We start from the raw sequence: 27,296 nt of genomic DNA, 5'->3' as shown, positions 1-27,296 counted from the left end.
AAGGGAATTTGAAGACTAAGAAACAACCACAGCAGACAGAGGAGAAGAGTGGATCTGGTGTATGGGATTTTCCTCCTCGATTATTAAATTTTATTGTTTTAACGTCCTACAACATTTTTATATGTATTTCGGTTATATGATAAACTTTTTTTAAAAAAATATCTGTGGAAGGGTTACTGTATAGCTATACAATTCATCGACATGAATGTACATCCTCACAAAAAATATATATATCAAATTATTATAATATTAAAAAATATCTTATTTCCTTGAATGTGCTATATTGAGTTCGGAAAATAACAATATAAAAATGTGTAAATAACATTTTTTATGTTTAAATAAGAATATATCATAATAAATTTTTTAATAATATAAATAAAATGTACATATTTTTATAATATACTAATTATCAAATTAGTTAGATCTAAAATAAAAACATAACATTCATATAATCCCAACAATATAAATACAAATGTGCCAATTTTACGGTCCAGCGATCCTGAGATTTTTTTAAAATAGATATAATTCTGTATACCTTTGAATCACTAAATCATTATAAAATCAATAAAAATTATTAACACTATTTTTTTTGCCAAATTAACACTTTTATTAATACTTGTAATATAAAATTGATAAACTTTGACTAAGATGACTTACATAACTGTCAATGAAATGTTGGTACAGTGGTTGAGTTTTTATATCACTTGCGGGAGATCAGGCGTATGTAATCAATTAACAAAAAATAACATAACTTACATAGCCATCTACAACCTTTGACTAACATGACTTATAGTCGTTGAAGTAGAAATTATAGAATTGAGTTAGAGCCTGAAACTAACACTTGAGGTAGATAAAGATAAATTCCCAGAGACTCATGACTCATGCTCAAATATAAATATGTACGTAAATATAGATATGGACTTATTTTTTAACTCAAGTATATAATCCCTGTGAAAAAAAACTTAAATGCATAATTAAAGAGTCAGATGACCTACCTTCGTCTCATCCTAGCCGTCCTACCTTCTTTTTCACCCTTTCTACCCATCTCTATCTCCATATTCATCTTCATGTCCTCCTTTTATTTACTTTTTCTTCAATAAAATCGAGATTTGTTTCACAAAACTCGAAAAATTCATTACAGTTATTCACTTTAGTTTTCAGATGTACTAAGATAAGATATTGGATTTTATAATAAAATTCACTTTTTGGATTCAAAATCTCTGGTCTAACAACATATTTTAATTTGATGTTATTCCGAGATTTTTGAAATATGGATTTTTTTCGTATTGTTCTGTTTAAGTTATTATATGTGTGTTTGATTGTCTACCTTCATGCAGTATGTCTCGCTTTGTGCGATTTGGTATTGTATTGAAAATGAATTTGACAGTGTATTGGGAGATCTAGATATCTCGCATCAACAACAATTTCGGCAGGTCTATAGCTGGTGTCCGGCAGGTACATAGCTGGGGTGCGCTTGGAACGGTGGTGAAAATCAAATGTGCTCACCTCTCACAAAAAAATATTTCTTAACATGAGACATCTAAACTCAGTTGTTGCAACTAGGGGTAAACAAAAAACCGACCAAACTGTAAAACCGACCCAACTCACCCCTTATTTCGGGCGACGGAGCCGAACTATCCAAAACTTGAAGTTTAATTGGTCTAATTTTTTGTCAACCCGAATATAATGAGTTGGGTCAAATTTCAAAAAATTTAAACCCTTACTAACCCAACCCAGCCTGATTTTATAATTATAGTATTATTATTTAAAATTTTAATTTATGTATTTATTGTAATAAATAATATATTTGAAATAAAATTATTATTTTACGGATAACACGCCATAAATTGACTTTAAACTAGAAGAGTACACGATACGTATAATATCCAATAATATTTATCTTGTTTTAAATTATGGGGTACACTTCAACTTTTGATTAATTTTATTTGTAATTTTGACTCCCAAAAATATTTAAGTAATGTTATTCGAGTTTTAACTCAAACCTGCCCGAACCAATGTATAAGGGTAGACTTTGGTTGAAAATAATTTTTTTGGTTAATGGGTTCATTTTTTTAAAAATCGAACTAACTGGGTTGGTTTAAATTATTATCTCTAACCCGTCCAACCCGACCCGCGTTCACCCCTAGTTGCAACTGAGTCCTCTGAACATTGCACTATCAATGTAATTAATGTGAGGGTTGTGAAAATACTGTTTTCGGGAGATATGCATGGATTGTCCGAGAAACCATTACCTTCATTTTTAATTTCAGAATATTTGTATTCGGTTTGTTAAGAAATCCGGAAACAAAATGACTAATTATTTAACTATATTTGTTTTTCAACATGATTGCATGATCAGTGGGGGTTTGTACCGATCGAGTATTTTAGAAGTTATTAATGAAATCTGCTTTAAATTTTAAAAAAAAACAATATTTTTTTTTAAATAAATAATTCAAATGCCGCGTTAGCAGCACCGGCCTAATCGAATCGTAATAAAAAATGGATACGCGTATATCCAACGCTTGGCCAATGGGCCTTGTTTGTTATTTAACCCCTCACGTTCGAAGTTTCCAGACTAGTCAAACCCGACGACGCCGTCTCTCATTTGAACTCTCTATCTCGATCTCTCTCTCGATCTCTCTAAACCGCTTACAGCTCTATTTTCTCTAATCAAAATCTCTGTTTTGAATATCGAGGTAGATCTCTCTCTCTCTCTCGCCCCTTGCGTACATATTTCTAGGATTTCATTATACAGACAGTTCTCGTTTATTAAATTGAATATATCAAATTTGTTTATGTGCTGATGAATCTTCTTTATGTGTATATTCTTTGAAAATCATTAGATTTCTATATAAAATGCACAATTTTTCTAGCTTTATGTTTATGTTTTCTTTAATCTTGTGTTTTAATGATTAAAATAAAAAAATTATAAAAAGAATTATTTATTTAATTGGACTATAAATTGATATTCAATTAGTTCTGACTGGTTATATGCTGTAGGTTTGGGAATTAGGGTTCTTGGAAGTTTCCCCCTTTTCAGATCGCGGTGATTCGTTGCTTTATATAAGGTAAGAAATGCGGGCCAAATCTGTGTAATTGCATTCTTTGTTGCTATGTCTTGTTTGGATAGTCTGCTGGGTGAAGTTTGCAATTGGATTTAGTTCAATCTTGGAATTCTCGATAAATTAGGGGAACAATGTTTTCGAATACAGTATATTTGTTTGGTTTTTAATGTTTTATCAATTATGTTTTAAATGAATAATCTTGGTAACTAAGAAAAATAGATTTATTTTAAAGTAAGACATTAGTTACTCTTTTGGAATAGATGTTGAAGTTTACCCATAAATATTGTTTGTATGAGTTGCCTTGTTGGTTCTGACATTATGTAACACTGTTAACAGGCTTGATTCTAGTTATTTTACATTAGTATAATGAGGAGTGAGAAGTGAGAACAGGTGTATAGAATTGAGAAAGTTATAAGAATTATTAATGACTGGTGTATTCACGCGCGTTTTAATACTTATTATTAGATAGTTATATCAATGTTATGTTTGCTTGTTTGAGTGTTTTAACTTTCATCCTTTTACATAGTTAGAATGGAATGGCTTTACATGTGTAGTAATAACCTCATGCCCTAGGTGTAATTTAAAGCAAAAAAGAAGGGTGCGTCTATTTATAGTTACAGTATCATCAATCATTAAAATTGAAAAGTAGTATGGATAGTTATGAATGGAACTAATATCGCAAAGGTTGAAGGATTTTTACCAGTGATACTTGCAGGTCTGAAGTTGCTCATGACATTTACTAATGAAGTGTTGGTAATGGTCAATTGCATAAATTTAAATAAGCATGCATTTGCCTTTACTGAGCCTCCGACCCTCATCCTCTTGTATATACCCTGATTGTGGACCAGATTAAGAGTTTTATTTGAAGGGGAGGAGAGACATGGGAAGTGAGGATAGTTATAAGAATTCTTAATGAAAGATTGGGGTATTTATAAACATTCTAAAACTTGTAATTACATAGCTATGTTAGTATTAATGTTTTCTTGTTCGAGTGTTATAAATGTGTAGTAATAACCTTATGCCCTAGCTACAATTTAAATCAAGGAAGAAAGGTGCGTCTATATATAGTTACAGTTTCATCAATAACATGAAAAAGTAGTATGGATAATTGTGAATAGAACTAATATCCCCAAAACCTTCATTTGGTTGAAGGTTTTTTACTAGTGATACTTACAGCACTGAAGTTGTGACATTTTAAATTATAGTGTTGGTAATGGTCAATTGCATAATTGAAATGCGCATGCACATGCCTTTATTGAGCCTCCAACCCTGGTCCTCTTGTATACAAAATGCCTGATTGGACACTACCAGGAGTTGGTTTTAATTAATATTACCTCATTAAGTCTGAGTTAAGAATATTAAATCATTACTCATATTTAAATAAACTAGGTACCTCATTTACTGATATTGCGTACATAAATTCATATCCTTGTTGGTGGGACATCCTCTGATAGAAGAACTAACATTGTTTCTTTCTCTTATTTGAGATGCACTTTTGGTCATCACCATACAAAAATGCAGATATTCAGTTGTTTTTCTCGTTTCAATGGACTGCAAAAAGTTTATCCAGCTGGTTGAAGAGAAGAAGAAGAGAATTCTAGAAAAGAAAGAAGCTCCCTTGAAGTGGGAACAGAAACTTGAAGCTGCTAGATTGAAAGCTGAGGCCGAAGCTGAAGCCAAAGCGAGGAAGAAGAAGGCTAGAAAGCATAAGAGAAGATCTGTATCAGAGTCTGACAGCGGAACTGATAATGAAAGCACAGACGAGGGCAGAAGAAGTCATGTGAAGCGTCATAAACGTCATAGACGATCTCATTCAAGAAGTTCTGATTTTTCAAGTGACGAGGATGGAGAGGCCAGGAAAAGAAAGCATCGCAAGCATGAGAATCATCGTCACCGGAGATCTCATTTAAGCAGTTCAGATTCTTCAAGTGACGAGGAAGGGGAGGTAAGAAAAAGCCGCAGTCGAAAGCACAAGAATCACCACCACAAACGGAGGTCTCAATCAAGCAATTCAGATTCATCAAGCGATGAGGATGGGGAAAATAGAAAAAGAAGCCATCGAAAGCATAACAATCGCCATCACCATAGACGGTCAGAATCTATTGATTCAGATTCTTCAAGTGGTGAAAAGACAGTTAGAAGAAGGAATTATGAGAAAAGCCACAAACATCATAGAAAATCTCACAGTCATGACTTGAAGTCCTCAGATGTTGCTGATGGCAGATATGGTGGTAGCTGGTCTCGAGGAAACTCATCCGGTGACATAAAAAATGGGTCAGCGGAATGGCAGAAGAAGGATCATAACCATGCTCATGACTCTGGACATCATGAACTGGAGGAACCACAGCAGCTTAGTGATCATGCCAATCAAGAAGCACAGCCTAGTGGAAAGTTTAATGAGAAACCTTGTGCTGAGGCAGCTGAAAGACGTGTAGTTGACAAGAAATCATCATGAAAAGATTGATCAGCTTCACCCAACAGTGATGAATCTTAATTCCAGGAATGCTCTGTTGGTTACTGAGCTTGTGTTTCTTCTTAAACTTGAGACAGTCACAGGATTATACTCTGTCCATTTCAATTTCAACCTTTCGCTTTACCTGGATTTATGATGCTTTTCCCATGGTGTAAAATGTTGAGTGTTTAACTCTATTATATTTTTATTTGATTTTTATTACACCTTAAAAGTAACTAGTCATAAAGATTTGTTATGGTGCATGGGAAAATATGGTTTATTGATAGATGAACAAGGCAATGGCACTAGATGGGCAGTACAGTTAGTTCTTACATGCGGGCATGCCTTGTTTGTATATTTTTCTCAAATGTTATTTCCTTTTAGTGTGCGCATATGTGTGAGCAAGACTGCAAGCACATGAACATAACACTGTATTTATGAGTTTACCACCAAAATGCGAGGCAAGATGAACTGTAAAGGCACATGAAACTGCTGTCAAATTATAATGCTGGAAAGGATTGTTTTTGAACCAGCGTCCCTTGGTTATTGGCAATAACTTATTGAACCCATCATTTGGGAGTATTAAACCTCGATGAAGTAATAACTTCGCTAAAATAATATTTTTCTCCTGTCTCAACATAATTGACATAATATATTTTTACTCCCGGTAAAGTAATAAACTTGTTAAAGTAATATTTTTTCTTAGTCCCGACCCTATTACTTTAAAGAGGTTTAAGTGTATCACTACGTTTTTTTTTTATTTCTTTATGGGCAGGGTAATCTAGGAAATGAGCGTTTGTGGTGTTACTAATCTGGACAAGGATGTTTTTTTTAAAGTATTGTAATAAGAGAAAAAAGATCAGGCCAAGTTATACCTGTGACTTGGTAATAAACAATACTACTACTCTAGACAGTTGAACCTTTTAAAGCAATAGGATTGATATCAAGAAAAAATATTATTTTAACGAATTTATTACTTTACCGGAAATAAAAATACATTGTGTTCATTTTGTTGGGACCGGAGAAAAATATTATTTTAACGAAGTTATTACTTTATCGAGATTTAACTCTGGGTAATGAGTACCAAAACAAATATTAATCAAATATCCATGAAGTAAACTACAAGTCTATAATGAAATATTTATTAAAACATGATCAAAACATGATCATACAGTTACATAGTTGACATGATCAAGGACCTTTCTAGTATAACGTGAGAGTATTGAGTATATGAACGTCTATGAACGCCGTTCTTTTGTTCTGGTATGGTGCTAGTCTGCTCCAGCTTTATTTTGTTTATAGGAGTGAAAAATCCCAAGGAAGATGTCCATCATGGTTTCGTCAGCTAAGGTGCAACACGTGGTTTGATCCCGTTGGAGTCTTCACCATAGCATATATTGTCTCACTTTCTAATCCAAACTACTAATTTCCCGCACTTAAAATCTAACTGTAACAAATCATTGACCACTTGGAAGGAGCCTTGATAGGGGGAAAAACCCTTCCAGTGGCTGTGATATTTCCCAGAAGTCTAACATTAATCTGCAATTGTAAGCTAATAAATACAACACCTAGCACGGCAGAATTATAGAATAATTTATCTGTTCATCAGCAATGATATGACAAACTCAGCTGACTATCATCAAATGTTCTTCAAAATTTTCCTACTAGAGACTCCATTAGATACAAGAGCCGAAGTGATCTCCTGCAAAATATATTCACAATAACAATCATCATTACTATATACTTGGTACAGAAGATAAAAAAAAAGGTTCATCGTCTTCAATCACCTATTACCATACCTCTAAATTTGATTATTCGAGTGGTTTTTTATAAATTTAATTGGAAATGTCTGCAAAGAATAAGCATTAGTATTTTGCTCACTGAATTTCTAGAATTAAAACTGATTGATGTAAGGTATAAAAATTCCTTTAATATTCAAATCCCAAATATGTTGCCGATCACTGTTTTCCATCAAAGAACATGTTATATCCAAATTTTGTTTGCTTATAGATTTCAAAGATCAAAGTACTATGATAATATTATATTCTTGGGCAACACCATTCTTCTATAAAATCTAATCTGAAAATAAAGACAAAAAGATCTAGATCTTCATGCTTGAGACGATGTAGAGGCTAACAAGGTCTGTATTTAAGGGTTAGACATTTAGAATGCTTGATCAACAAGCACCATCAGGCTGAACTTGCCAGAAATAAAAAGATTGATTGCAAAACAAAATCAGCAATAAATTAACCAGACTCGAAACAACAGAACATATTGATAGCAGCGATAACAAACCTCAGCCATCTGTCTATGACCGCAGAGCACTGCACCAGTAGAATGAGGGTTGTAAATTTTTTTGGCTCTTGAAAAAGCATCCTGTAATTGCAATAATATCCGAAGTCAGAACACTTTAATATTGATTATCAGCGTGCAACACATATCAAACAGCTTAGGGACATGTAAAGTAAATACACTACTTACCTGGACAAAGCCACGTTCACCAGTCCAGCTATCATGTGGTTGAGATAATACTGGTACAATTCTAACTCCGGACGATTCCCAAACTTTGAACCTATCCTAGCATAATAAAAAACAGCACACTTAAAGTCGATTTGTCAAAGGTAATGCTGGACTAATTAATTTGGTACACGCCAGATTACTAAAACATTCACATGATCTGCAACATACTAACCAACCTGATAAGCCATCCTGTTCAGGTTTTTTGCACCAAAGTAGAGTCTCACATCAGGCTTCTCATCAGCGTTGAACCCTGTCTCAATCAGAGATCGTATTGGACTGCATGACACAAAGTGTAGGATCACTAGTTTATCAGAAAAAAACAAAAATGATCGTAGTTTTGGGACAAAGTGATCCAGGAGAGTACAGAAGGAGGGATCTCTATCCGTTACAAATTCACATAAGAAAGACTTTTACACTGATTAGTTTATATATACATAGAAGGATACATGATATTATTTCTTGGAATACAAGGATTAAAGTCAGGAAAACAAACTCATACACATTACTTTACTGCTCAAAGTACCAAAAGAACAAGAATCTAGAATTTCAAATACAAGGAGTTCACACGAGCTAAGTATCTACTATCTACTCTAAGAACACATGCATAGTGTACTAGCATCTTTCAATATCTTGGATTTACTCATCTCTTTTATTAAGATTTGGCACAAATTCTGCAACTTGGCAAGTCTTTATTTTTTCCTTTCCCTATTTCAATATAAAAAGTTAAATGATTTTGACATATATGCAAATAAATGGTACAGAGATAGGCCAATAGAGATACTGTTATATTTATCTATTGTTTATAACCATTTAATTTTTAGAGCTAATTTACATTACATAGTAGACAATTGGTATGAACAAAGATATTGTCTGAGAAATAAACCCATCACCAAATCCGACATAATATGCTAAAATATTGTGCATATTATGTGAAGTGATTATAAGTAGATCAGTGATCTGTACAAACAACCCCCACTTTCCTTTGGCTCGGGACTCTAAAGAGTAATTATGCAGTACGAGCTAAGGCTCCACCATAACTGAAGATTCTTGATATATTTGAGATGCAGTCAGTCTGACACAAGGAACTCTGTCCACTTCTAAAAATACTAAGAATAGTTCTGGTAATTTCTATCAGTATTGCCAGATATGTTAAATATGGCATATGCCAAATGACCCTTCAGCAATACATTCATGGGGATTGAAATTGGTTTCTGGGTATATATCCCCTAAAAATATAGCTTTTAGTTTCAAGAAAGTTAATCAGTCACTGACAAACCAGCTAATGAAAGCGTATGTGCGTAACATTCGGGGTACACAAAACTATAGTTCCAGATACAGCATTATGAAACAATTGAATAATTTATAAACACTAGGAGTAGGACTACAGTGAGTCACCGAACCAGTCAGTGACTACTTAGTAGGGGTGATCGCGGTCCGGTTTGGTTTAGTTTATATGTTAAACAAGAACCAAACCGCATAATTGCGGTTTTGAAAAAATTTAAATCAACCCGAAACTCGTAACCCAATAAAAGCAAACCACTAGGTTCGGTTTTATTCGGTTCGATTTAGCGGATTTTGACGGTTTACGACATTTCTTATTAGTGAACTCAAAAAAAAGTAACATTTCTTTTTTTTTTTGCTAAGCAACATTTCTTCTATTTAAAATTCCTTCTTACAATTTACATAATTAATAATATAATAATGTATTCTTTCATAGTAAAGTATATCACTCGTATTAATTGCAAATGACTAACGTCTAATAACATGTTGATCAATTAGTTGCAATAATAAATGTTCAATGTAAAAGAAATAAAAAAGTCTTCAACATTATTATTAAAGGAAAACAATACACAATCTATTGAAATGTATGATAAGTTCGTGATTATCTGATGAGATTTAACACAAATTTAGTTATGGATTATAGGATATAATTGTTTTACGTTATATAATCATAAATGTAAAACCGTGTGTGTGTATATATATATATATTGATGCGGTTCGTATCGGAAGCGGGTTGGGTTAAGGTCAAACAAAACCAACCCATAACCTGCGGATTTTTAAAGTAGTTGAACCGTAACAGCAAACCATATTTTGGTTTCGGTTTGGGTCGATTTAATATCGGTTCGATTTACGCGGATTATGCGGTTTAAACTGAACCATGATCACCCCTACTACTTAGCATCAAGAAAATCATAGGATACACCGTGAAGCACTTAGGATACACCGTCTTATTTTTTCAAATGCACCCTTTCCTTATCCTACCGGATTTGCAAATTTAGATATCATGTACATGATCTTAATCAGTTCAAACCAATATCCAATAAACAAATGAATAAGGTTGTGTGCACCAGGAAGAAATTGACTGACGTGAGAATGGAATAAACTTTAAACTATATTTTAGAAAAAAGGCGTATTATTTGCATTTCTTTCTCCACACCTTCATAAATTTAAACTAGAACTAAAATCTTTCACCAATTTAGAATAAGAATACATTCCTACTACCTCCTACTAATGTCTTTCGCAAACCTCATCATAAAAAAATGTACTTTTCATTTACCCATCTGGTCTTCCTTGTTACACACTTCTTCAACTTTTTATCCCCACAATTTCTCATTCCTTTTGTACCTCATTCTATTCCTTCCTAACAAAAACCGAGTCTCCAAAGAGCACAAATAAAAATTATATAAAGTATAAACCACAAAAGCGCCTAGGAATTTATTTGAACAAAATAGAATAAATATTTCACCTTTAATTCTTTATGGCCTGTTTGGATAGAGGTAATTCATTTGAAATGACGAATTTAGATCAAATATCATGTTTGGATTGATTAGAAATTTGGATTTGTCTCAAATCCTGACTATTTAAATCAAAGTTTACATCTGAGAATTTGAAATACCAATTTTTTTGATATCATTTGAAATTACAAATATCCCAAATGCCATAACAGTTTATCGATCTACTCCATCATTCTCACCGCTCTTAAATTTTCGATCACTCGACGGGTGAAACGCCGCCATGAACTCCGGAAATAAACTCTGACGAGTGTAACAATATCGAGCGTCTGTATGTATAATATATATATATAAGAATGTATGTGTTTTGGGCACATGTTTATAAAATATATATGGGAGCATGATTCTGTTTGTGAGAGAGATAGGCTTGGGTAGAGAGATTGAGAGAGAGAGAGAAAGGGGGAGGGAGGTGGATTTTTCATGAAGATGGATGTGACTGTGCGTCTGGAGGCTGGAGGCTGTGACAGAGAGTGTCCCGGAGTGTGTTACTTTCATCTTAGTTTTGTTTTGTTTTGTTTTGTTTTGTTTTATTTTGTTTGATTTTTGAATAATTTTGTTAAAATTTAAAAATATAATAACCTGATTCTATTAAAATAAATGGGACCTGTCTAAGTAAATCTTGAAAGCTGGATTTTAAGTTTCAAAAATGGCGATAAGAACTGATAATTAGTAAATAGATAATTTAGAAAATAATTAAAATGTATTTTATAAAAAATTATATAATAATTAAATGAAATTCTGTTTGATAGCAAACAATGTTGGATTTCAAAATTCAGTATTTGAAATTCTATTAATTACCAAACAATGTCATGAAATTTAAAATCCTGGATTTCAATTCTAGGAATTGAATTCCTGAATTTAAAATGAATTATGCTATCCAAATGCTACGTTATACATTTTACATTTCATTTCTATCTCACCTACCTTTTTATATATGTCACGTCTATATATATAGTACAAAAACCGCAACAAAAAGCACATCAGTAGCTATGAATTTGAACAATTCCTCATTTCATTCCTACCTCATTTATATTCACTCTACCTATAAATAATTATAAAAAATGCAACACGAAGCACAATTTCTCAATTCTTCCTATCTCACCGAGTCAATGTGTCATTATTCCTACCTGGTTACATTCATTCTGCAGGTACAAATCATAAAAACCACAATATAAGGCTCAAAACTAGCTACAACTTCAAATAAATTTTTAAATAATTTATGTCACTCCTAGTTCCTACTCCATTTTACGTACATATGCTAAAAACTCAAGCTAAAGCGCAAGACTAGCTATAGCTTCAAACAAAATTTTAATTTATTTCTGTCCTCCCTACTTCATTTTACGAAATATCCTATAAAACGCACACAAAAATATTAAACTAGCTACTAATTCAACAAAATAATCGAAAACTAACTCGTAAACAAACATAATTTCATCCGGTAAAAACAATTACCTAATTCCAGATCCAGTAGCAAAAATTAAAACAGTCTGACACGTTCGAATCTCTTCAATCTCAAAGCCGTTCCCAATCGCATGACTCAATTCAACAACATCACCTTCCTTCAACTCACACAACATCTCCGCCGTGGATCCGCTCACACTCTTCACCAGAAACTCAAACACGCCGTGCGAATCGGCGAGCGACGGCGGCGATGCGATCGCTAACAACGTCGATCGGTTAATATGAGGGAGACAAAGCTGGAGGTACTGGCCGGGACGATTGTAGGAAGAGATAAGAGAGGGAGAGGCGGAGACGTCGAGAGAGATTTGGAAGAGCGAGTCGGCGGCGGGAGAGATTGAGGAGAGAGAGACGCGGTGGAGAGAGAAAGTGGAACGGAGAGCGGCGGCCGTCGTGATGAAGCGACGGAGGAGAGTCATGAGAGAGATTTGAGAGAAAGGGAGGGGAGAGAGATGGTCAAGGCCGGCGCCCGCGAAAATGGAACCTCCTGTTTGTGTGTAATATGAAGCTTGGCAACTTTGTGAACTTCTCAAATCTCAATTATCATAAAATAAAAAAATAAAACTTTGTAAACTTCTCCTAAAAAAATTTGTCTTTGTTAAAATGCCATTCAGTACGAATTTAGGGAGTTTACCAATAATAATACTGGTGCATTCACAATAAAAACTTCTAATTTTCGCTTAAATTGCGTCGGTATGTATTCAAGATCATCGAGCTCTTTCTTTTGAGTTTATTGAAAAAAATTAGATAAAAAATGTGGTTAGTTTATGGAATGGTGATGAGCACAACAAAAAATGTACTAAAATTTCATTTTCTTGTTAACCATTTCAAAATTTGATGATCAAACGTGCATGTATGTGATATAGTTTGAAAATATAAAATTAAGTAATTAAAATATATATTTAATTTATTTTACGATACATTGTTTGTAATTTTTAAAATTATAAAAAAGTAATATGTGTATTTGCTCCCCCAAAATATATTTGAATGTTGATTTTGTAAAAAAAAATTGTCGGAGAAATATAAAATCTCGAAACATAGATGAACCGAGATACAAAATAAAGAAATGAGTTTCCTTCATATAATAAAGTTTATCATTTTTCCGAAAGTTATGCATGATGGCCTCAGAAATTTAGATAATAAAGTCTTGAGATCTAAAGAGAGAACACCCGAATAAATAAAAGAAAAATATGATCACTTATCTGAAATATATGTTCAAGCAGATTACGGTAGATTAATCCAATTTTTCGACTTTGGAATGTAGTCCAGCTAACATCATGTTCAAAGACCATAGCTGAATAATATAACCAAAAAATTTAGTCACTTAAATAATTTTGGTCAGACATGTAGATTCAATGAATACACAAATTCAATTTGATAACATAATTATAAGATGGGTAAAAGTATTAATATTATGTAAAAAAGTTAGATACATGAAAATATTATAATATGTTTCAAATATTGATATATTTTAAATTTCGTGACCTTCGGACATTATTAAATACTGACATATGTTTAACCTATAAAATGATTATTATAAAATAAAACATTTTTAAATTATAAGTTTGATATGCCCACTATCATAATATATAATGGTATATGCCATCATCAATCCAATTTGGTACAGTATACTCTTTGAAAGGCACCCGACAATGGTATACACTAGTAAATCCAATTGGTACAATAATACCTCTATTTGGTACAATATACTCTTCGAAAGGCATCCCACAATAGTATACACTAGTAAACCCAATTTGGTACAATAATATCTCTTAAAAGATACAAGACAGTGATATACATCATCAAACCCAATTTGACACGATTTTACCTCTTAAAAAGTAAAAGTCAATAAATTAAATATGTATATATGACTTAAAACACAAATAGAATGAATTAACACAAAAATACAAAAAACTAGCAAAAGTTTTAATGTTGATTTTGTAGTTATGTGAATTTAAAAAGGTACTTTTTCATATTTTTTAAGCAAAACAGGTACTTTCTAATTATAAAGAAGTGTGCTAGTCATTATAATTTATTTACTTTGTATTTTTTTGACCGGTTACTTTTTTTTTTTGACAGAAAGTATGAAATTCTATAAATTTAATAATGAGATATATAATGTTTTCTTTTTGAGAAATATGATATATAATGTTGTTTAGATTACTAAGAACTGGCGAGGATCTAGTGGTCATAACTCCATCTTAAGTTTACTCCAAAAATCTATCAAAATTGTAGTAACAGGTAAATTGGTGTTTTTTTGTTGATGTAGAGCCCTCAATCATAACAGTCTCCTTTCATCAATCATCAGCATCGAATATAGTTACTAGTCATGTATATATTTGAAATTACTTCACTAAGATTGAGCCAGGCGGCGAATTTATAGTTTTACATGAAGCTGAAAATATTAATGGTTTAGCTTATTGCTGTCCACTTTGCTCATGCAAACTGTGGAGTCACTTGATTGCTACTATCAATTGCAATGTCGCCATAGCCAAACTATATTAGGTGGTCTGAGTTCCAGCACACATGATGGCTGCAAGTAAACATCTTGTGTTTGGAGTTTTTGCATGCCATAGCCAAACTATATTAGGTTAGGTGGTCTCAGTCAGCACACAGGATGGCTGCAAGTAAACATCTCGTGGATTATGAGTTATATTCTTTTGCATCCTTTAAGTTTCGGTTTAATGCAAATTTGGTTAAGAACTTTAATTATATGCAATATGCATTGCTTAAGTTTCTATACTCTTATAATAACCACCCATTAACCAATTTTCTGTCGACTGTTAATTTTCAGTTGACTAGGGGTAAAACGGAGATAACATATATAAAATATTTAAATAAAGCATTAATAAATTTAAGATATTGGAAAAAATAGTAAAAAATATAATGATTAAAAAAAAAAAATTGAATTAGGTGTTAAATCGATTTAAGCCTTTTTTTAAAATAATCATAATATTTTTTTAGTTTTTCTATTTAATTATTTCATCTTTAAAATATTCAAGTTAAATAATATTTTTTGATATATTTATACTTATTACGCACATTATAAAATTTTTATATAGATACTCGCACTATAAAAAAATTAACTATATTTTTTACATATTATTTTGTAGTTTTTTCGAATTTTTAATATATTTTTTAAATATTTTATACTTAATATCTCCATTTTACCCCTAGTCAACCGTTATTTAACGGCCAAAATTAACAAAAGTCGGCCGAAGGGTGGTCATTATAAGAGTATTAAAATCTAAGGAATACATATTGCATATAATTAAAGTTCTTGACCCAAATCAAAGGGATGCAAAGTGAAATTAACTCTTGGATTATTTGTATCTGCTCCGTTTCTGAACAAATAAATCATAAGTTATTTTCAACAAAATTCAATAAAATTTGAAGTCGGAAGATTTATATACAAATAATCAAGTTAAAAAAACACGAACAAAATGTTGTTGCATCGATTGAGTTCTCATTAATTCAACTTGTGATGTACACATGTGTATTCAAATAGCAAAAAAAAACTGCAGCCATCAAATTGTTTACTTTTTTTCTTTAAATTACGTTTTTTTACCACAACAGAAAGTCAGCATATACAAGTTACAGCTGCACTTTTTTAAACTAGTTTCAAATTCCATCTTCCGGTAAATTATTGTGCATAAATTTTTTAACATCCTGATAACCAAACCAAAACGGTGTAAAACTAAACTAAGCTTCTGAAGTAATAGCAATCACGCAACTTGGGAGAAGATATCATGAATAAAGCATTCAATATTCTCACAGTAATGAACTAAATAAAAATATGATTGTCCACCTTCATCCCCCTTATTATGTGATGTATTAAAACAGAAGGGGGGGCTTTCTACGGGTGGCATTTAACTCTGTTTCTCTATCACAATCTTGTAACACAAAGAAGTAGCAAAAATCCAACACAATTTGGTTCAGGAAATGAAACTCGTGGCGCTTGTATCGCCAACATTAAGCAAAATTATTAAATTTCGTTCTTGTCAAGAAAGGGGGAAGTTAGATTAATTCGCTGAAGCGGCATTCTCCTTGGCCATCTTCTCTGCCTTGGCCATGACCTCTTCAATTCCTCCAACCATGTAAAATGACTGTTCTGAAAGGTCATCAAACTTCCCATCCAAAACACCCTGTTGAAAACAGGAAGGAAGAAAGAAAAGAAAAGGATAAATGCATCAGCATCATTACTCAAATAAAAGCACACTCATAATGCCTTGCTAGTAATAGGAAAACTACATTCAAACAATTAAGATTTTGAAATTACTAGAAGATTTTCAACAACACATCCTCCCATTATTCACTTTAAATATTTTAGAAACATAAGCAGCTGGACGGAATGCAAACTTGAATATAAATAGTCATATCACTGCACCAACTTGAGTGCAGTCAATCCATTACAATTTTTTATGCCTTAGATGCCAATTTGCCATGATTACCATATACCAATATTCAGAGATTAGCCACTCTAAGTACTGTTAATTATATATAAGCCGATAACATTTTATATACTTTGCATATTATACCAGCAGTGGCATTCTGATTACTCAGACAAACGAAAATATCTACTTAGCACCATTCAAGGGAAACAAAGTGCACACGCCAAACATTTTACAAACCAACTCACCTGGAAGCTAGTGATGCTCTCCTTCAACTCCACATACTTTCCGGGAGCACCAGTGAAGACTTCTGCAACATGGAAAGGCTGACTCAAGAACCTTTGAATTTTGCGAGCACGAGCAACTGTCAATTTGTCGTCTTCACTTAGCTCATCCATCCCCAAAATAGCAATAATATCCTGCAGATTCTTGTAATTTTGAAGAACCTTTTGTACTCCACGAGCAGTATTGTAATGTTCCTCCCCCAAGATATGAGGAGAAAGCATACGAGATGTAGAGTCAAGAGGATCAACAGCTGGATAGATACCCAGCTCAGAGATCTGCAAATTAGAGAAGGAAAAAAATTAAGAATGATATATTACAACATAAAAATTAAATTGTGCAATCCCAAAATAATGGCAGATGGGAGGGTGCAGACCTGACGGGACAACACAGTTGTGGCATCCAAGTGAGCAAATGTTGTTGCGGGAGCTGGATCAGTCAAGTCATCAGCAGGCACATAAATAGCTTGAACAGAAGTAATAGATCCTTTCTTTGTGGTTGTAATACGTTCTTGAAGGCCTCCAAGATCAGTGGCCAAAGTTGGTTGATAACCGACAGCAGATGGAATACGACCCAGCAAAGCAGACACCTCTGAGTTAGCCTGTACGATGTACATATATAGAAACAAGAAATATAATGATGATTGCATACTAATGACGATATTAAATTAAAATCTTCCTGAAGAGGCATCTGCACCTGTGTAAACCGGAAAATGTTGTCAATGAAAAGAAGCACATCTTGACCTTCAGCATCTCTGAAATGTTCGGCAACAGTCAGTCCGGTAAGGCCGACACGAGCACGTGCACCAGGGGGTTCGTTCATCTGACCGTACACAAGAGCACATTTGCTTTCGCTCTACAAAATGGAAAAGGATCACTAGAATGTTTACTAAATTGTGGAAACGAACAAGAAAAAATTTAGCAGAAACTAGTGATCGATATGGTACATTACCTGCTTCTCTCCCAGCTTGATGACACCACTTTCAATCATTTCTCTGTACAAATCATTACCTTCTCGTGTACGCTCCCCAACACCAGCAAAGACAGAGAAACCACCTGCACACAAGTAATGCCAAATCAATAAGGAACCTGATTAATAAACTAGAAAAATTTAAGATGGCACCTGAACAAAAACCAACCATGGGCTTTCGCAACATTGTTAATAAGTTCCATAATAAGCACAGTTTTTCCGACACCGGCACCACCAAAAAGACCAATCTTTCCACCTCTTTGGTAAGGTGCAAGGAGATCAACAACCTACAGTAATACCTTATTAAATGATACTCGATAAATTAATAACCCGCGATTAATTAAAATTTAACCTCGACTGATTAATAATCTCGATAAATTAATAGAATTTACTAGTTCCAATGATATTAATTTTATAGAGGTTTTGTTTACTTATAAAACAACATGATGGTCAAATGATAAATCAATTCACGATTGGTACAGTGGAAGTAAAGATAATGTTTGTGATTCAGTGCCAGATTTAATAGAAAGAATTAGTGAGTCAAAGCAGGAGATTAACTGATATGTTACCTTAATTCCAGTAACAAGAATCTGCTGTTCAGTTGCCTGCTCAACAAACGCAGGAGCTTCTCTATGAATTGGCAAGGAATGATCGGTCTCTGTCACAGTTTTTAAGTAGAAAAATAAGAACTGTGTTCCTAATTTAACAACTGACTTATTAATCACAACAGACAAGGGTAAACTTACTGATGTCGCCTCTATGGTCAATAGGCTCTCCAATCACATTCATAATACGACCAAGTGTAGCTCTACCGACAGGAACCTACCATATTCAAAAACGTTCAAACAGAAACTAATCTCAAGAACTGACAATGAACACACCAAATGTACCATAAGGACATCCCAGACAAACAAAAAGCATTTTACACTCATTCAGCTCATTTCTACTACATAACTCATGTAAAGACAGGAAATAAACATGACCAGATATTTAAAAAAACTTAATCAGATCAAATCCATATAGGCTAAACAAACCCTACTGTTCTAAAATGAAAAGACCTTAATTCCGAGGGACAAGTAACATAAGTCAAATCACATTTAACCTGTCTACCAGAAAAACATTAATTTCCACACTCACTCCAGAAACACAGTCCCTTGCATTTAAATTCAAGTAGTAATCTATATATTAGTTGCTCCACCATTCCAAAGATTAAACTTAACATTTCAATTTTGTCAAATATATTAAAACCTAGTTTTACATAATACTATATGTTTACCACATTCGAGAATACTCAATGTGACATCACAAACACACAAATCCTATAAAATTAAATATTATCAGAATAAACACATTCATTAAATGAAAGAGAATTTTAAAGATCTTCTCTAGAAATGAAAACATACATACATTCACACGTAACACTAACCTTCAATGTATCTATTAATTATCGAAATGAAATAAACTAATCGATAATCAAATACGAAGAAATGAGCTTACAGTGATCGGAGAACCGGTATTGAGAACACGTTGACCTCTCACGAGCCCTTCCGTACCATCCATAGCAATAGTCCTAACCATATTCTCCCCCAAATGTTGGGCAACTTCTAAAACCAATCGAATCGAATTATCCATAACTTCTAAAGCCGTCAATATCGGCGGCAATCCATCATCGAATCTAACATCAACCACAGCTCCAATCACCTGACACACCTGTCCAATTGCTCCAGCTCCGGTGAACTCATCGGTGATCTTCCCAGCGGCTACGGTCGGCGACGCCGACACAGTAGTCTCCGTCGCGGCGGAGGTAGAGTAGGTAGCATACCGGTTGAGTAGAAAACCGGCCGGCGAGGGACGGCTGGAGCGGGGAGAGAGACGAGAGACGAGAGGTTTGGGAGAGGTGAATGTAGATCGGCGAGTGGAGTGGCGGAGGAGAGTTGTTAAGAGCCGCCGTGAAGACATGGCGGAGAGAGACGAGAGAGAGAGAGAGAGATTTTAGGGTTTGGAGAGATGAAATGTGATCTGAAAATATAGACACAACAAAAGGGGAGTGTGTAGAGATTGGTCGTCTCTCCCTGTTTTTACGACTGGTGGTAAGACTGGGGTTTTTATCCTTTTACTCCTGGCGACTGGTGAGGAAAGTTGTCTCGGTGAAATATTTTGAACGTTGTCGTTTTGAAAAGTGAAATATATTTGGTAATAGGCTTATGGGCTTGTGATTTATAGATTGGGCTTTGTTGTTTTTCAGGATTTTTGTTTTGTGTCTTGTTTAGGGTGATACTGTATTGGGCTGAAAATTTGACAAGTAGATAGTAAATAAAAAAAAATGCATTTTCAAACTAATGAAGGTCTTATACCCAAGAATGAGTGATTTACTAATTTGAATAGATAAAATAATTTTGATAAATAAAAATATTTGTTTATCGAGATATGAATATGGTGAAAATATTGAAATTATTTATTTGTCATCTTTGAATAAATTAATTCAGGAATAAATAGATGCCTATAAGACCCATGTAAAAAAATCATTTAGAATATTTCTTATAAATTTACCAGTGATGTTAAAATTGAAAAATGCTTTACATGTTAAAATTATTTATTAATTGAAATTCTATTTTAATTATGAACATGGTAAACTAATAAATAATTAACTAAAATTCAATTTTTAAGTTTCAGCCCTTAATTAATCTTAACTAATAAATTTTGTTAGTACTTCCTCTGCTCTTGTTCTAACTTGTTTTCATATATGAAAAAGTTTGCTCCAACATGTAAGACTTGCAAGGATAGCTATAAGCTGCAGAAAGTGTACATGACTACATGTAAAGTCTTCGTTCATACCAAATGTTAATATGAATGCTCATCTATATTTGATACTGCATGAAATATCAATCAGGCTAACACCATGCACTTCTTACATGAAGCTAAAATACTTAAAATGTGGCTTATTAATCCTGCCCCTTTGTTCATCTGTAACTCTAAATCACTTCCACTGTACTTTAAAATGCAAAGTTACTTTTTTTAAAAATAGTATCAACCTGTTTGGCTACACACAGAAGTTGCCGGTAAAACTCGGAATTGTATAATTTGTATGTTACCACAGCCTATGGCTTCATGTTCTAGCCTTTTCTTCACAAGTAGATATGAGCTGAATTGGGTACATAAAAGTATAACACTTTACTAGGGAATATGATGCATTTTATGTTAGATGTATAGTACTTGTTCATCTCTTTGCCAATCTCTTTGCCAATGTGACACAATCGATTCTGATGCCTTCATTCTTTTTTGTTATATCGACGGAATGAAATCGAATGCTATGACATTATAGTGATATGCTGTATACTGGTACAAAATAGCATTGATTCTATCTTATCAATTTATACACCTATTTTTATCAAAATAGATCCCCTCTAATTGCTATCAATCAAAGTATAAACTATAATCAATTACTTTCCGATAAGCTTCACTGTCCATGCCCCGCCAAAGTAGAGACCCACAAGTGGTCCAGCAAGAAGCAACTGAGTAAGAGGATCAGTTGATGGTGTGACTATGGCAGCTGCAACTACGGCTCCAACAACAACGTATCTCCAAATCGAAAGCATTTGATCTCCAGACACTAGGCCAACTTGTCCGAGTAGAAGCTGTATTACTGGAACCTGGACAAGAAAATGTGTTTAAAACTCCTTAATCTAGAATATGTCAATATTATGAGTTTTGAACTTGTGAGACACAATGGCTGTAGCATATAAAGAATTGAAGTCAGCTCTCCTCTTTATAGTGCTAAAACCAGTATCCGTGTTGAGAAGTGAAGGTAGAGCAGTTAATGAGTAAGAATAATACCCATAGGCCCCATATCTAGAGAAATTATACTGAAGAAAGAATGACGGGTACCTGGAACGACAAACCTGTGCTAAACATGAGAACAAGCACAAACTCAAAGTACTGATCAATAGACCACAATGATTCCACAACCCCTTCAGCATAGTTAACAAAAAAGTTCAAAGCTGCTGGTGTGAGTACCAAGTACGAGAAGACAATGCCTGTGTAAAAGAGCACGGATGATCCTATAACAATTGGCCCCAGGAATCTTCGCTCTGACCTCGTCAAACCAGGCAGAACAAAAGCTATGATCTCGTAGAGAATCACGGGGCTCCCTAAAAGAAGGCCACAATATCCTGATACCTGCAGTAAATTTTTAAATATCTCATATATAACTAAGAGTAATGTTATCAGAGATTGCTTACTCAGAAAGTAATGTTACCGGCTTTTAACCAGGAAATCAGAGCAATGCAGAACTTAGAACATATCTTTGTACACTTTAATGAACTTTTTAAACCATTCCAGGGTATAAGCTTAATTCACAAAGTGAAGCGTGCACTTCATCAATTTGCATCAAAATAAAACACACAATACATAAATTCAGTGCGTGCAGACACATTTTTATATGTAGATGCCCAAACATGATAAATTTATTAAAAAGAGAGTTCTGAAAAATTAAGACACAAGTCACATTAAAGTTAATGTAATCAACAAGAGTAGATGTAAAACTTGTGTTCGTAAGAAGAGAAGATATGGGCTAGCAACTAAAGCATGTTTCATTCTTTCAGATTTACTAATTGTTTTCTTCATCAAGGTTAATATTATGATGCTCAACATCCTCAGATTCTCTTTCTTATTCCTCATGGCGCATGCTTCTCTTGGTTGGTGACATTTAAGGGTCCATGTGATTTGATTTGAAATAATATAACATTACTCTTAATCTTTTATTCTTGTTTTTATCATATGTGATTATGACCAAGAATAATATAATAAATATATTCATCATAATCTTTTAATTCTTTTATAATCTTAGGGTTACTCTAAGAGTCTTACACTAATGTTTTAGAGTTCACTTTTAAAATCTTATTGCAATATCTATAGAATATAAAACATCGAATTAGGATCTTCAGAGTTCACACTTGGAGACTGGAACAGTTTACAATAGGCAAAAAGTCATCAAAATAAACTGTACATGGTGTGCACATTATTTTATTAACCGGCTAGTTGCAGAGTAAACTTAATCAGAAACTTGATAGCTAACTTTCCTCGACAATAGAATTGAGTATGTGAATAGGCAAAGGTGATATATTTATAACCATGACATCATTTATGTTCTTATATGATATTTAAAAAAATTAAACTTCATCTCTGTAATTTATGCACATATCAAATACTAAATTGCAGTAGCCTTGACAGCCGGACATGTCTAAATGACTGTATGATGAAAGAAATAACAGAGCAATGCTAGGCTAAATGAAGAACAAAGAAAAATAACCTAAAAGTGGTGACGTGTTACAAGTATGTGCCATATCGGAAACTGATTAGGACAGCTAAAAAAATATAGAATGCATGATTAATTTCAAGCTATCATATATTGTACAAAAATGATTCGAACCTTTAGAGTTGTGAAGAAGAACTCGCCGGGAGCTAATTGAAGAAACCTAACACCTTGTGTTCTGACAGGAGCTTCAAGAATCATAATGAGGTCTTTTGAATAGGCAAAACATCCCAATATTGCAGCTCCAACACCCAAAACTGACACAAAAAGTCTCTCGCGCAACTCCTCTAAGTGATCATATATGGTCATTTCTTCATCTTCTGGAAGGAGCTCTTTACTGGGATAAAAGAAATTATAAATGGCACTCTCATTTCTGGAATCGTCATTTTGTACTAAATCGCTGCTTGTATTCACCTCTGAACCAGAAATAGATAGTTGATGTTAGAATCTGCATAAACCAGACACACAACTATATCGCAATTATTTCTACCCTGGTTCTGAATATACATGGAACTTTTTTTTTCCCTCTGTAACAGAGGAACTATGGAAGTTGAACGAAAACAATGCATAAACTATACAATTTGTCGAACTCTTATAAACCTACATCATTAAGGAAAATCACATGCTTTGTAGAATCTGCTTCTTTTTTTAGCTAATTGATAAAACCTCCTATTTCCTATATGTTTTGATGAATACCGTCCTATTTACGAAAAATAAGTAGGTTTCATCAACACTGACACAACCTCCTGATATAGGGGGATTACTTCAACAGAAGAACAAATGTGGGAACTTCATCTCAAATGATTTGTGGCCCATGTTATAAAACTTGAAAATGAAAGAGTGATTAGCTCAGAAGTGAGCAGTTTAATTGGCAAAACTGGGACTTGTGAAGAATTGTGAGGTGGTACTTAATCATTAATCACCACCAAGTGCCAAAGTATGGTGGCATCTGCTTGGGGCATACCAAGCAACATAGTATTTCCTAACTTTTTTAGTTTAACTCTACAATCATAAAAAAACCAAGTTTAAATTGACGACCGCCTTTCTGCAAAAATTTGAAATAATGTAACATATATATATATATATCACATGGCTAAAGTGTGAGTCCTCAGTACACTAGTGTTTTCTCCATTTATAAATAGAGAAAACCAGAAATTTTAGACATAAATTAGAAGGAAGAGAATTAAAAATTTCTAAATGAAACCTGACCTATTTTACTGGTATATATGTCCTCATTTGCATATGCATATATTTTCCTATTCTAAGTATCTAGTCCACATATTTTAACAAAAAATTTCTATAACCAGCTGTTAAGACATAACTGAGTATAGATATAGTTAGGGAAGAGAATAATTTAACTCCCACCCCCCACACCCAACTACATTCTAACTAGACCTAACATGACACTACTCTATGGACTTCTATCTTCTAACATAACAGAATTATTAGCAGGTGGCTTGATCTTTTTGGTTAATATAAATGGAATATCGAGTGAAAGAAATGAAATATAAAGTTATTTTGTCAACATTTATGCACCATTTTTTCTGTTCTCCCATTTCATTCCTCAAGTTTAAACTAGAGCTCATACATTCTAATGTAACTATATAAGAAAGGATACTCTTCTTCCGTTCTCCCAAAATAGTAGTAATATCCTTTACCAATCGTATGACATAAAAAAATTACAATCTTATTTTCTCGGCTCTCACCTCTCTCTTGTTCTTTTCCGTCTCTGAAATATTTCATTACATTCTAACCTTCATTCAATTCCTTCAGCCCAAACAAATATTTAGAATTTTAGGGCCTCCGTAACACTGAAATAAATCAAATAGCAAACTAACAACTCTACTAGACCTTTCCCAACCTAGAACCAACCTAGACCCCATTCTCAACTAACAACTCTTCTAGACCTTTCCCAGCTCCAATAAGGCTTAGTTCAACTAATTATAATTCAGAAAATAATGTTTAAATCCCCAAATAAGGTTCTAAATGTAAGATGATAAGTTTATATTAACACAATATCAATGTATTTTCGTCATTAAGAGAGAGTTGATTTTATATATGTAGATGAGCAGCACAACTTTGGAATGTTCAAATTTATGTGACTGACATTGGCGCCATCGTTATACAAGTAGTGGTTTTTGGCCCAGCTTCAATTGTGTTTTTGCACTGTGCAGACATGGAGAAGATGGCAGACTTGCATCATCCGTTGCTTTCGCATGAGTATAGTGTTGGGTTGGCCATAGAAAGTGGATGGATTAGAAGTTAGAACTAGTTATCACAGCTATCAGGCTGTGGTGTCTGAGGTGATGGAGTTTGTGATAAGACTTAAAGGTTGTAATTATGATGTGATAAAGAGGAATCATGAGAAAGTTGTGGATATGGGAAAAATCTTGGTGAATGCATGTACGTTTTGAGTTGCCCTCATAGATGTGTCCGATAATGGTCACGGTCACACTGTAATTTCATTAGGGATTTCGAGTGATGCAATTATTTAAAATTGAGGACACACTTAAAAGAAAGTTCGTAAGTTGAATTGCCTATTTATTATAAAGCTCCAGAAGAAGAATGTTAGATTGGTCTAATAACAGGATATGCTAGAGTTCTTTATCACGTATATAACACGGTAGACGTTTATTTGAGGTCAGGGGATGCATATACTAAAATATCTGCTGATGGGTTATACTGCCTTAAGAACACCAGACCTCAGACCTTCAAAAACAAGTGGTAATGGATCCAAGTTCCTCATGACTCTTTGTGGCTACAACTCTAACCGTTAATTTTAAAAGTAATATTCATTTCTCCTTCTTCCTCATTTCCCCTACAGTCTTCATCATAAATTTTTTTACTTCCTCACGTTTAATCACTTTTCTCCCCTACATCCTTTCTTCCTCCATAAATTTTGTTCCTAATTTTTCATTCATATATCTTCCCTCCTCCATTCTCTCTAAGTGAACATAACCTTACAACACAATACGGCACTATGAGAACTTATAATGTACATTTTGCTTATTGTAAGAGTGAATAGTTCAAAAACACCATTTATTGATTAAAATGTTGATCCGAAGCTAAATCAAGCTACTATCCCTAAAACAACTGCAATTTAGATTCGCTGAAATAACATTAGCACGACATAAACAAAAGCCCTTAATTAAACCAGTAGCAGCACATACAAGACAAATCAAGTCCACCCCATCTCAATTATCCAAAAAATAAAACACCCCATTTCAGAAAAACAATAAAATCAAGAAAATTATCAAAGACATATATTTATACCTTCTAGTGGTGGTACAGGTTTGGTCTCTACAGCATCTTCAACAGCAAAGCAAACAAGACTATTCGACTTTCTATAGCTATTTCTTTGAATTGAGATACTCAACTTGTGATTTTTTGAGCTGAAACTGAGCTGAGAAGATGGTGTGTAAGTTGTGTTTGAGTTATTAAGACAACGTTGGTGGTGGTCTGAATGATTTTGGAGGTAGTTTAAGTTGAAGCCCAGAGCACTTGTTGTTACCATTTCTATGTTCTTACAACCAACTAAATCTTGGACTTTTGTTTTAAAGGAAAGACGAGTGATTCAGTACAACACGTCAAATTTTAGGTAATGACTGATGATATAAGGATATAAAAACTGTTAATATGATATATTATTTAATATATTTTACAAATGCTGGTTATCTAATTTAAATTTTGGTTAAAAACAAAAATGTTGATATGTTAAAAACAAAATAAATAAAACATGAACAAAGTCAAATTCATCATAAATCAATTATTCACTTTGATATCTTATTGGTGATTATTAGCTTGTAGTCTAGACTGTCTTTTAAGTCATTTTTTTACTAATTCATTTTCTTCTTTCCCTTTTTTTGAAAAAAATAAGATTTACTTTTTGTACTAAGCAATTTTATTTGAATGTTTTACAATTAAAGTTATCCGTTGACATTTAGCTGTTATTGATACTTTTCATATTAATAAATTCTAACACTGAAAGTATATTAATGTTAGTATTTATTATATTGACCATATTAAATACACATTATTTATGATATAGGATTAATT

At 33.3% G+C, this 27,296-nt stretch overlaps 4 protein-coding genes across 5 annotated transcripts; 1 reads left to right on the top strand and 3 right to left on the bottom strand.

Moving 5' to 3' along the window:
- The first annotated feature begins 2,541 nt into the window (after window positions 1-2,541).
- LOC141674244 (uncharacterized) lies at window positions 2,542-5,747 on the top strand. 2 transcript variants are annotated; one of them, XM_074480972.1, is made up of 3 exons: window positions 2,542-2,696; window positions 3,001-3,068; window positions 4,587-5,747. In XM_074480972.1, the coding sequence occupies exon 3, from the start codon at window positions 4,612-4,614 to the stop codon at window positions 5,518-5,520; it is 909 nt and encodes a 302-aa protein (XP_074337073.1). In that variant the 5' UTR covers window positions 2,542-2,696; window positions 3,001-3,068; window positions 4,587-4,611; the 3' UTR covers window positions 5,521-5,747. The 2 variants fall into 2 exon arrangements, with proteins under 2 accessions (XP_074337073.1, XP_074337066.1); XM_074480965.1 differs by having other exon boundaries at window positions 4,553-5,747.
- Window positions 5,748-6,632: 885 nt separating this feature from the next.
- On the bottom strand, window positions 6,633-12,821 carry LOC141674240 (fruit protein pKIWI502-like). Its single transcript, XM_074480959.1, has 5 exons — window positions 12,282-12,821; window positions 8,214-8,313; window positions 7,999-8,094; window positions 7,813-7,893; window positions 6,633-7,219 (listed from the first exon to the last, which is right to left on the bottom strand). The coding sequence occupies exons 1-5, from the start codon at window positions 12,704-12,706 to the stop codon at window positions 7,157-7,159; spliced, it is 765 nt and encodes a 254-aa protein (XP_074337060.1). The 5' UTR covers window positions 12,707-12,821; the 3' UTR covers window positions 6,633-7,156.
- Window positions 12,822-16,034: 3,213 nt separating this feature from the next.
- Window positions 16,035-20,022, bottom strand: LOC141674235 (ATP synthase subunit beta, mitochondrial). Its single transcript, XM_074480954.1, has 9 exons — window positions 19,427-20,022; window positions 18,676-18,751; window positions 18,499-18,587; window positions 18,099-18,216; window positions 17,912-18,015; window positions 17,657-17,815; window positions 17,337-17,561; window positions 16,927-17,238; window positions 16,035-16,432 (listed from the first exon to the last, which is right to left on the bottom strand). Exons 1-9 carry the CDS (start codon window positions 19,886-19,888, stop codon window positions 16,310-16,312), a joined length of 1,668 nt encoding a protein of 555 aa, XP_074337055.1. The 5' UTR covers window positions 19,889-20,022; the 3' UTR covers window positions 16,035-16,309.
- A 1,203-nt stretch (window positions 20,023-21,225) lies between these two features.
- LOC141674229 (sec-independent protein translocase protein TATC, chloroplastic-like) lies at window positions 21,226-26,816 on the bottom strand. The gene is made up of 4 exons (XM_074480949.1): window positions 26,514-26,816; window positions 23,358-23,656; window positions 21,815-22,105; window positions 21,226-21,579 (listed from the first exon to the last, which is right to left on the bottom strand). Exons 1-4 carry the CDS (start codon window positions 26,752-26,754, stop codon window positions 21,370-21,372), a joined length of 1,041 nt encoding a protein of 346 aa, XP_074337050.1. The 5' UTR covers window positions 26,755-26,816; the 3' UTR covers window positions 21,226-21,369.
- Window positions 26,817-27,296: the final 480 nt, after the last annotated feature.

This window comes from Apium graveolens, chromosome 1, assembly GCF_009905375.1.
Source record: "Apium graveolens cultivar Ventura chromosome 1, ASM990537v1, whole genome shotgun sequence".
Classification (NCBI taxonomy): Eukaryota; Viridiplantae; Streptophyta; class Magnoliopsida; order Apiales; family Apiaceae; genus Apium; species Apium graveolens.
Note: the sequence above shows the minus strand (reverse complement) of the source record. Positions and strands in the feature narration are given on the sequence as shown.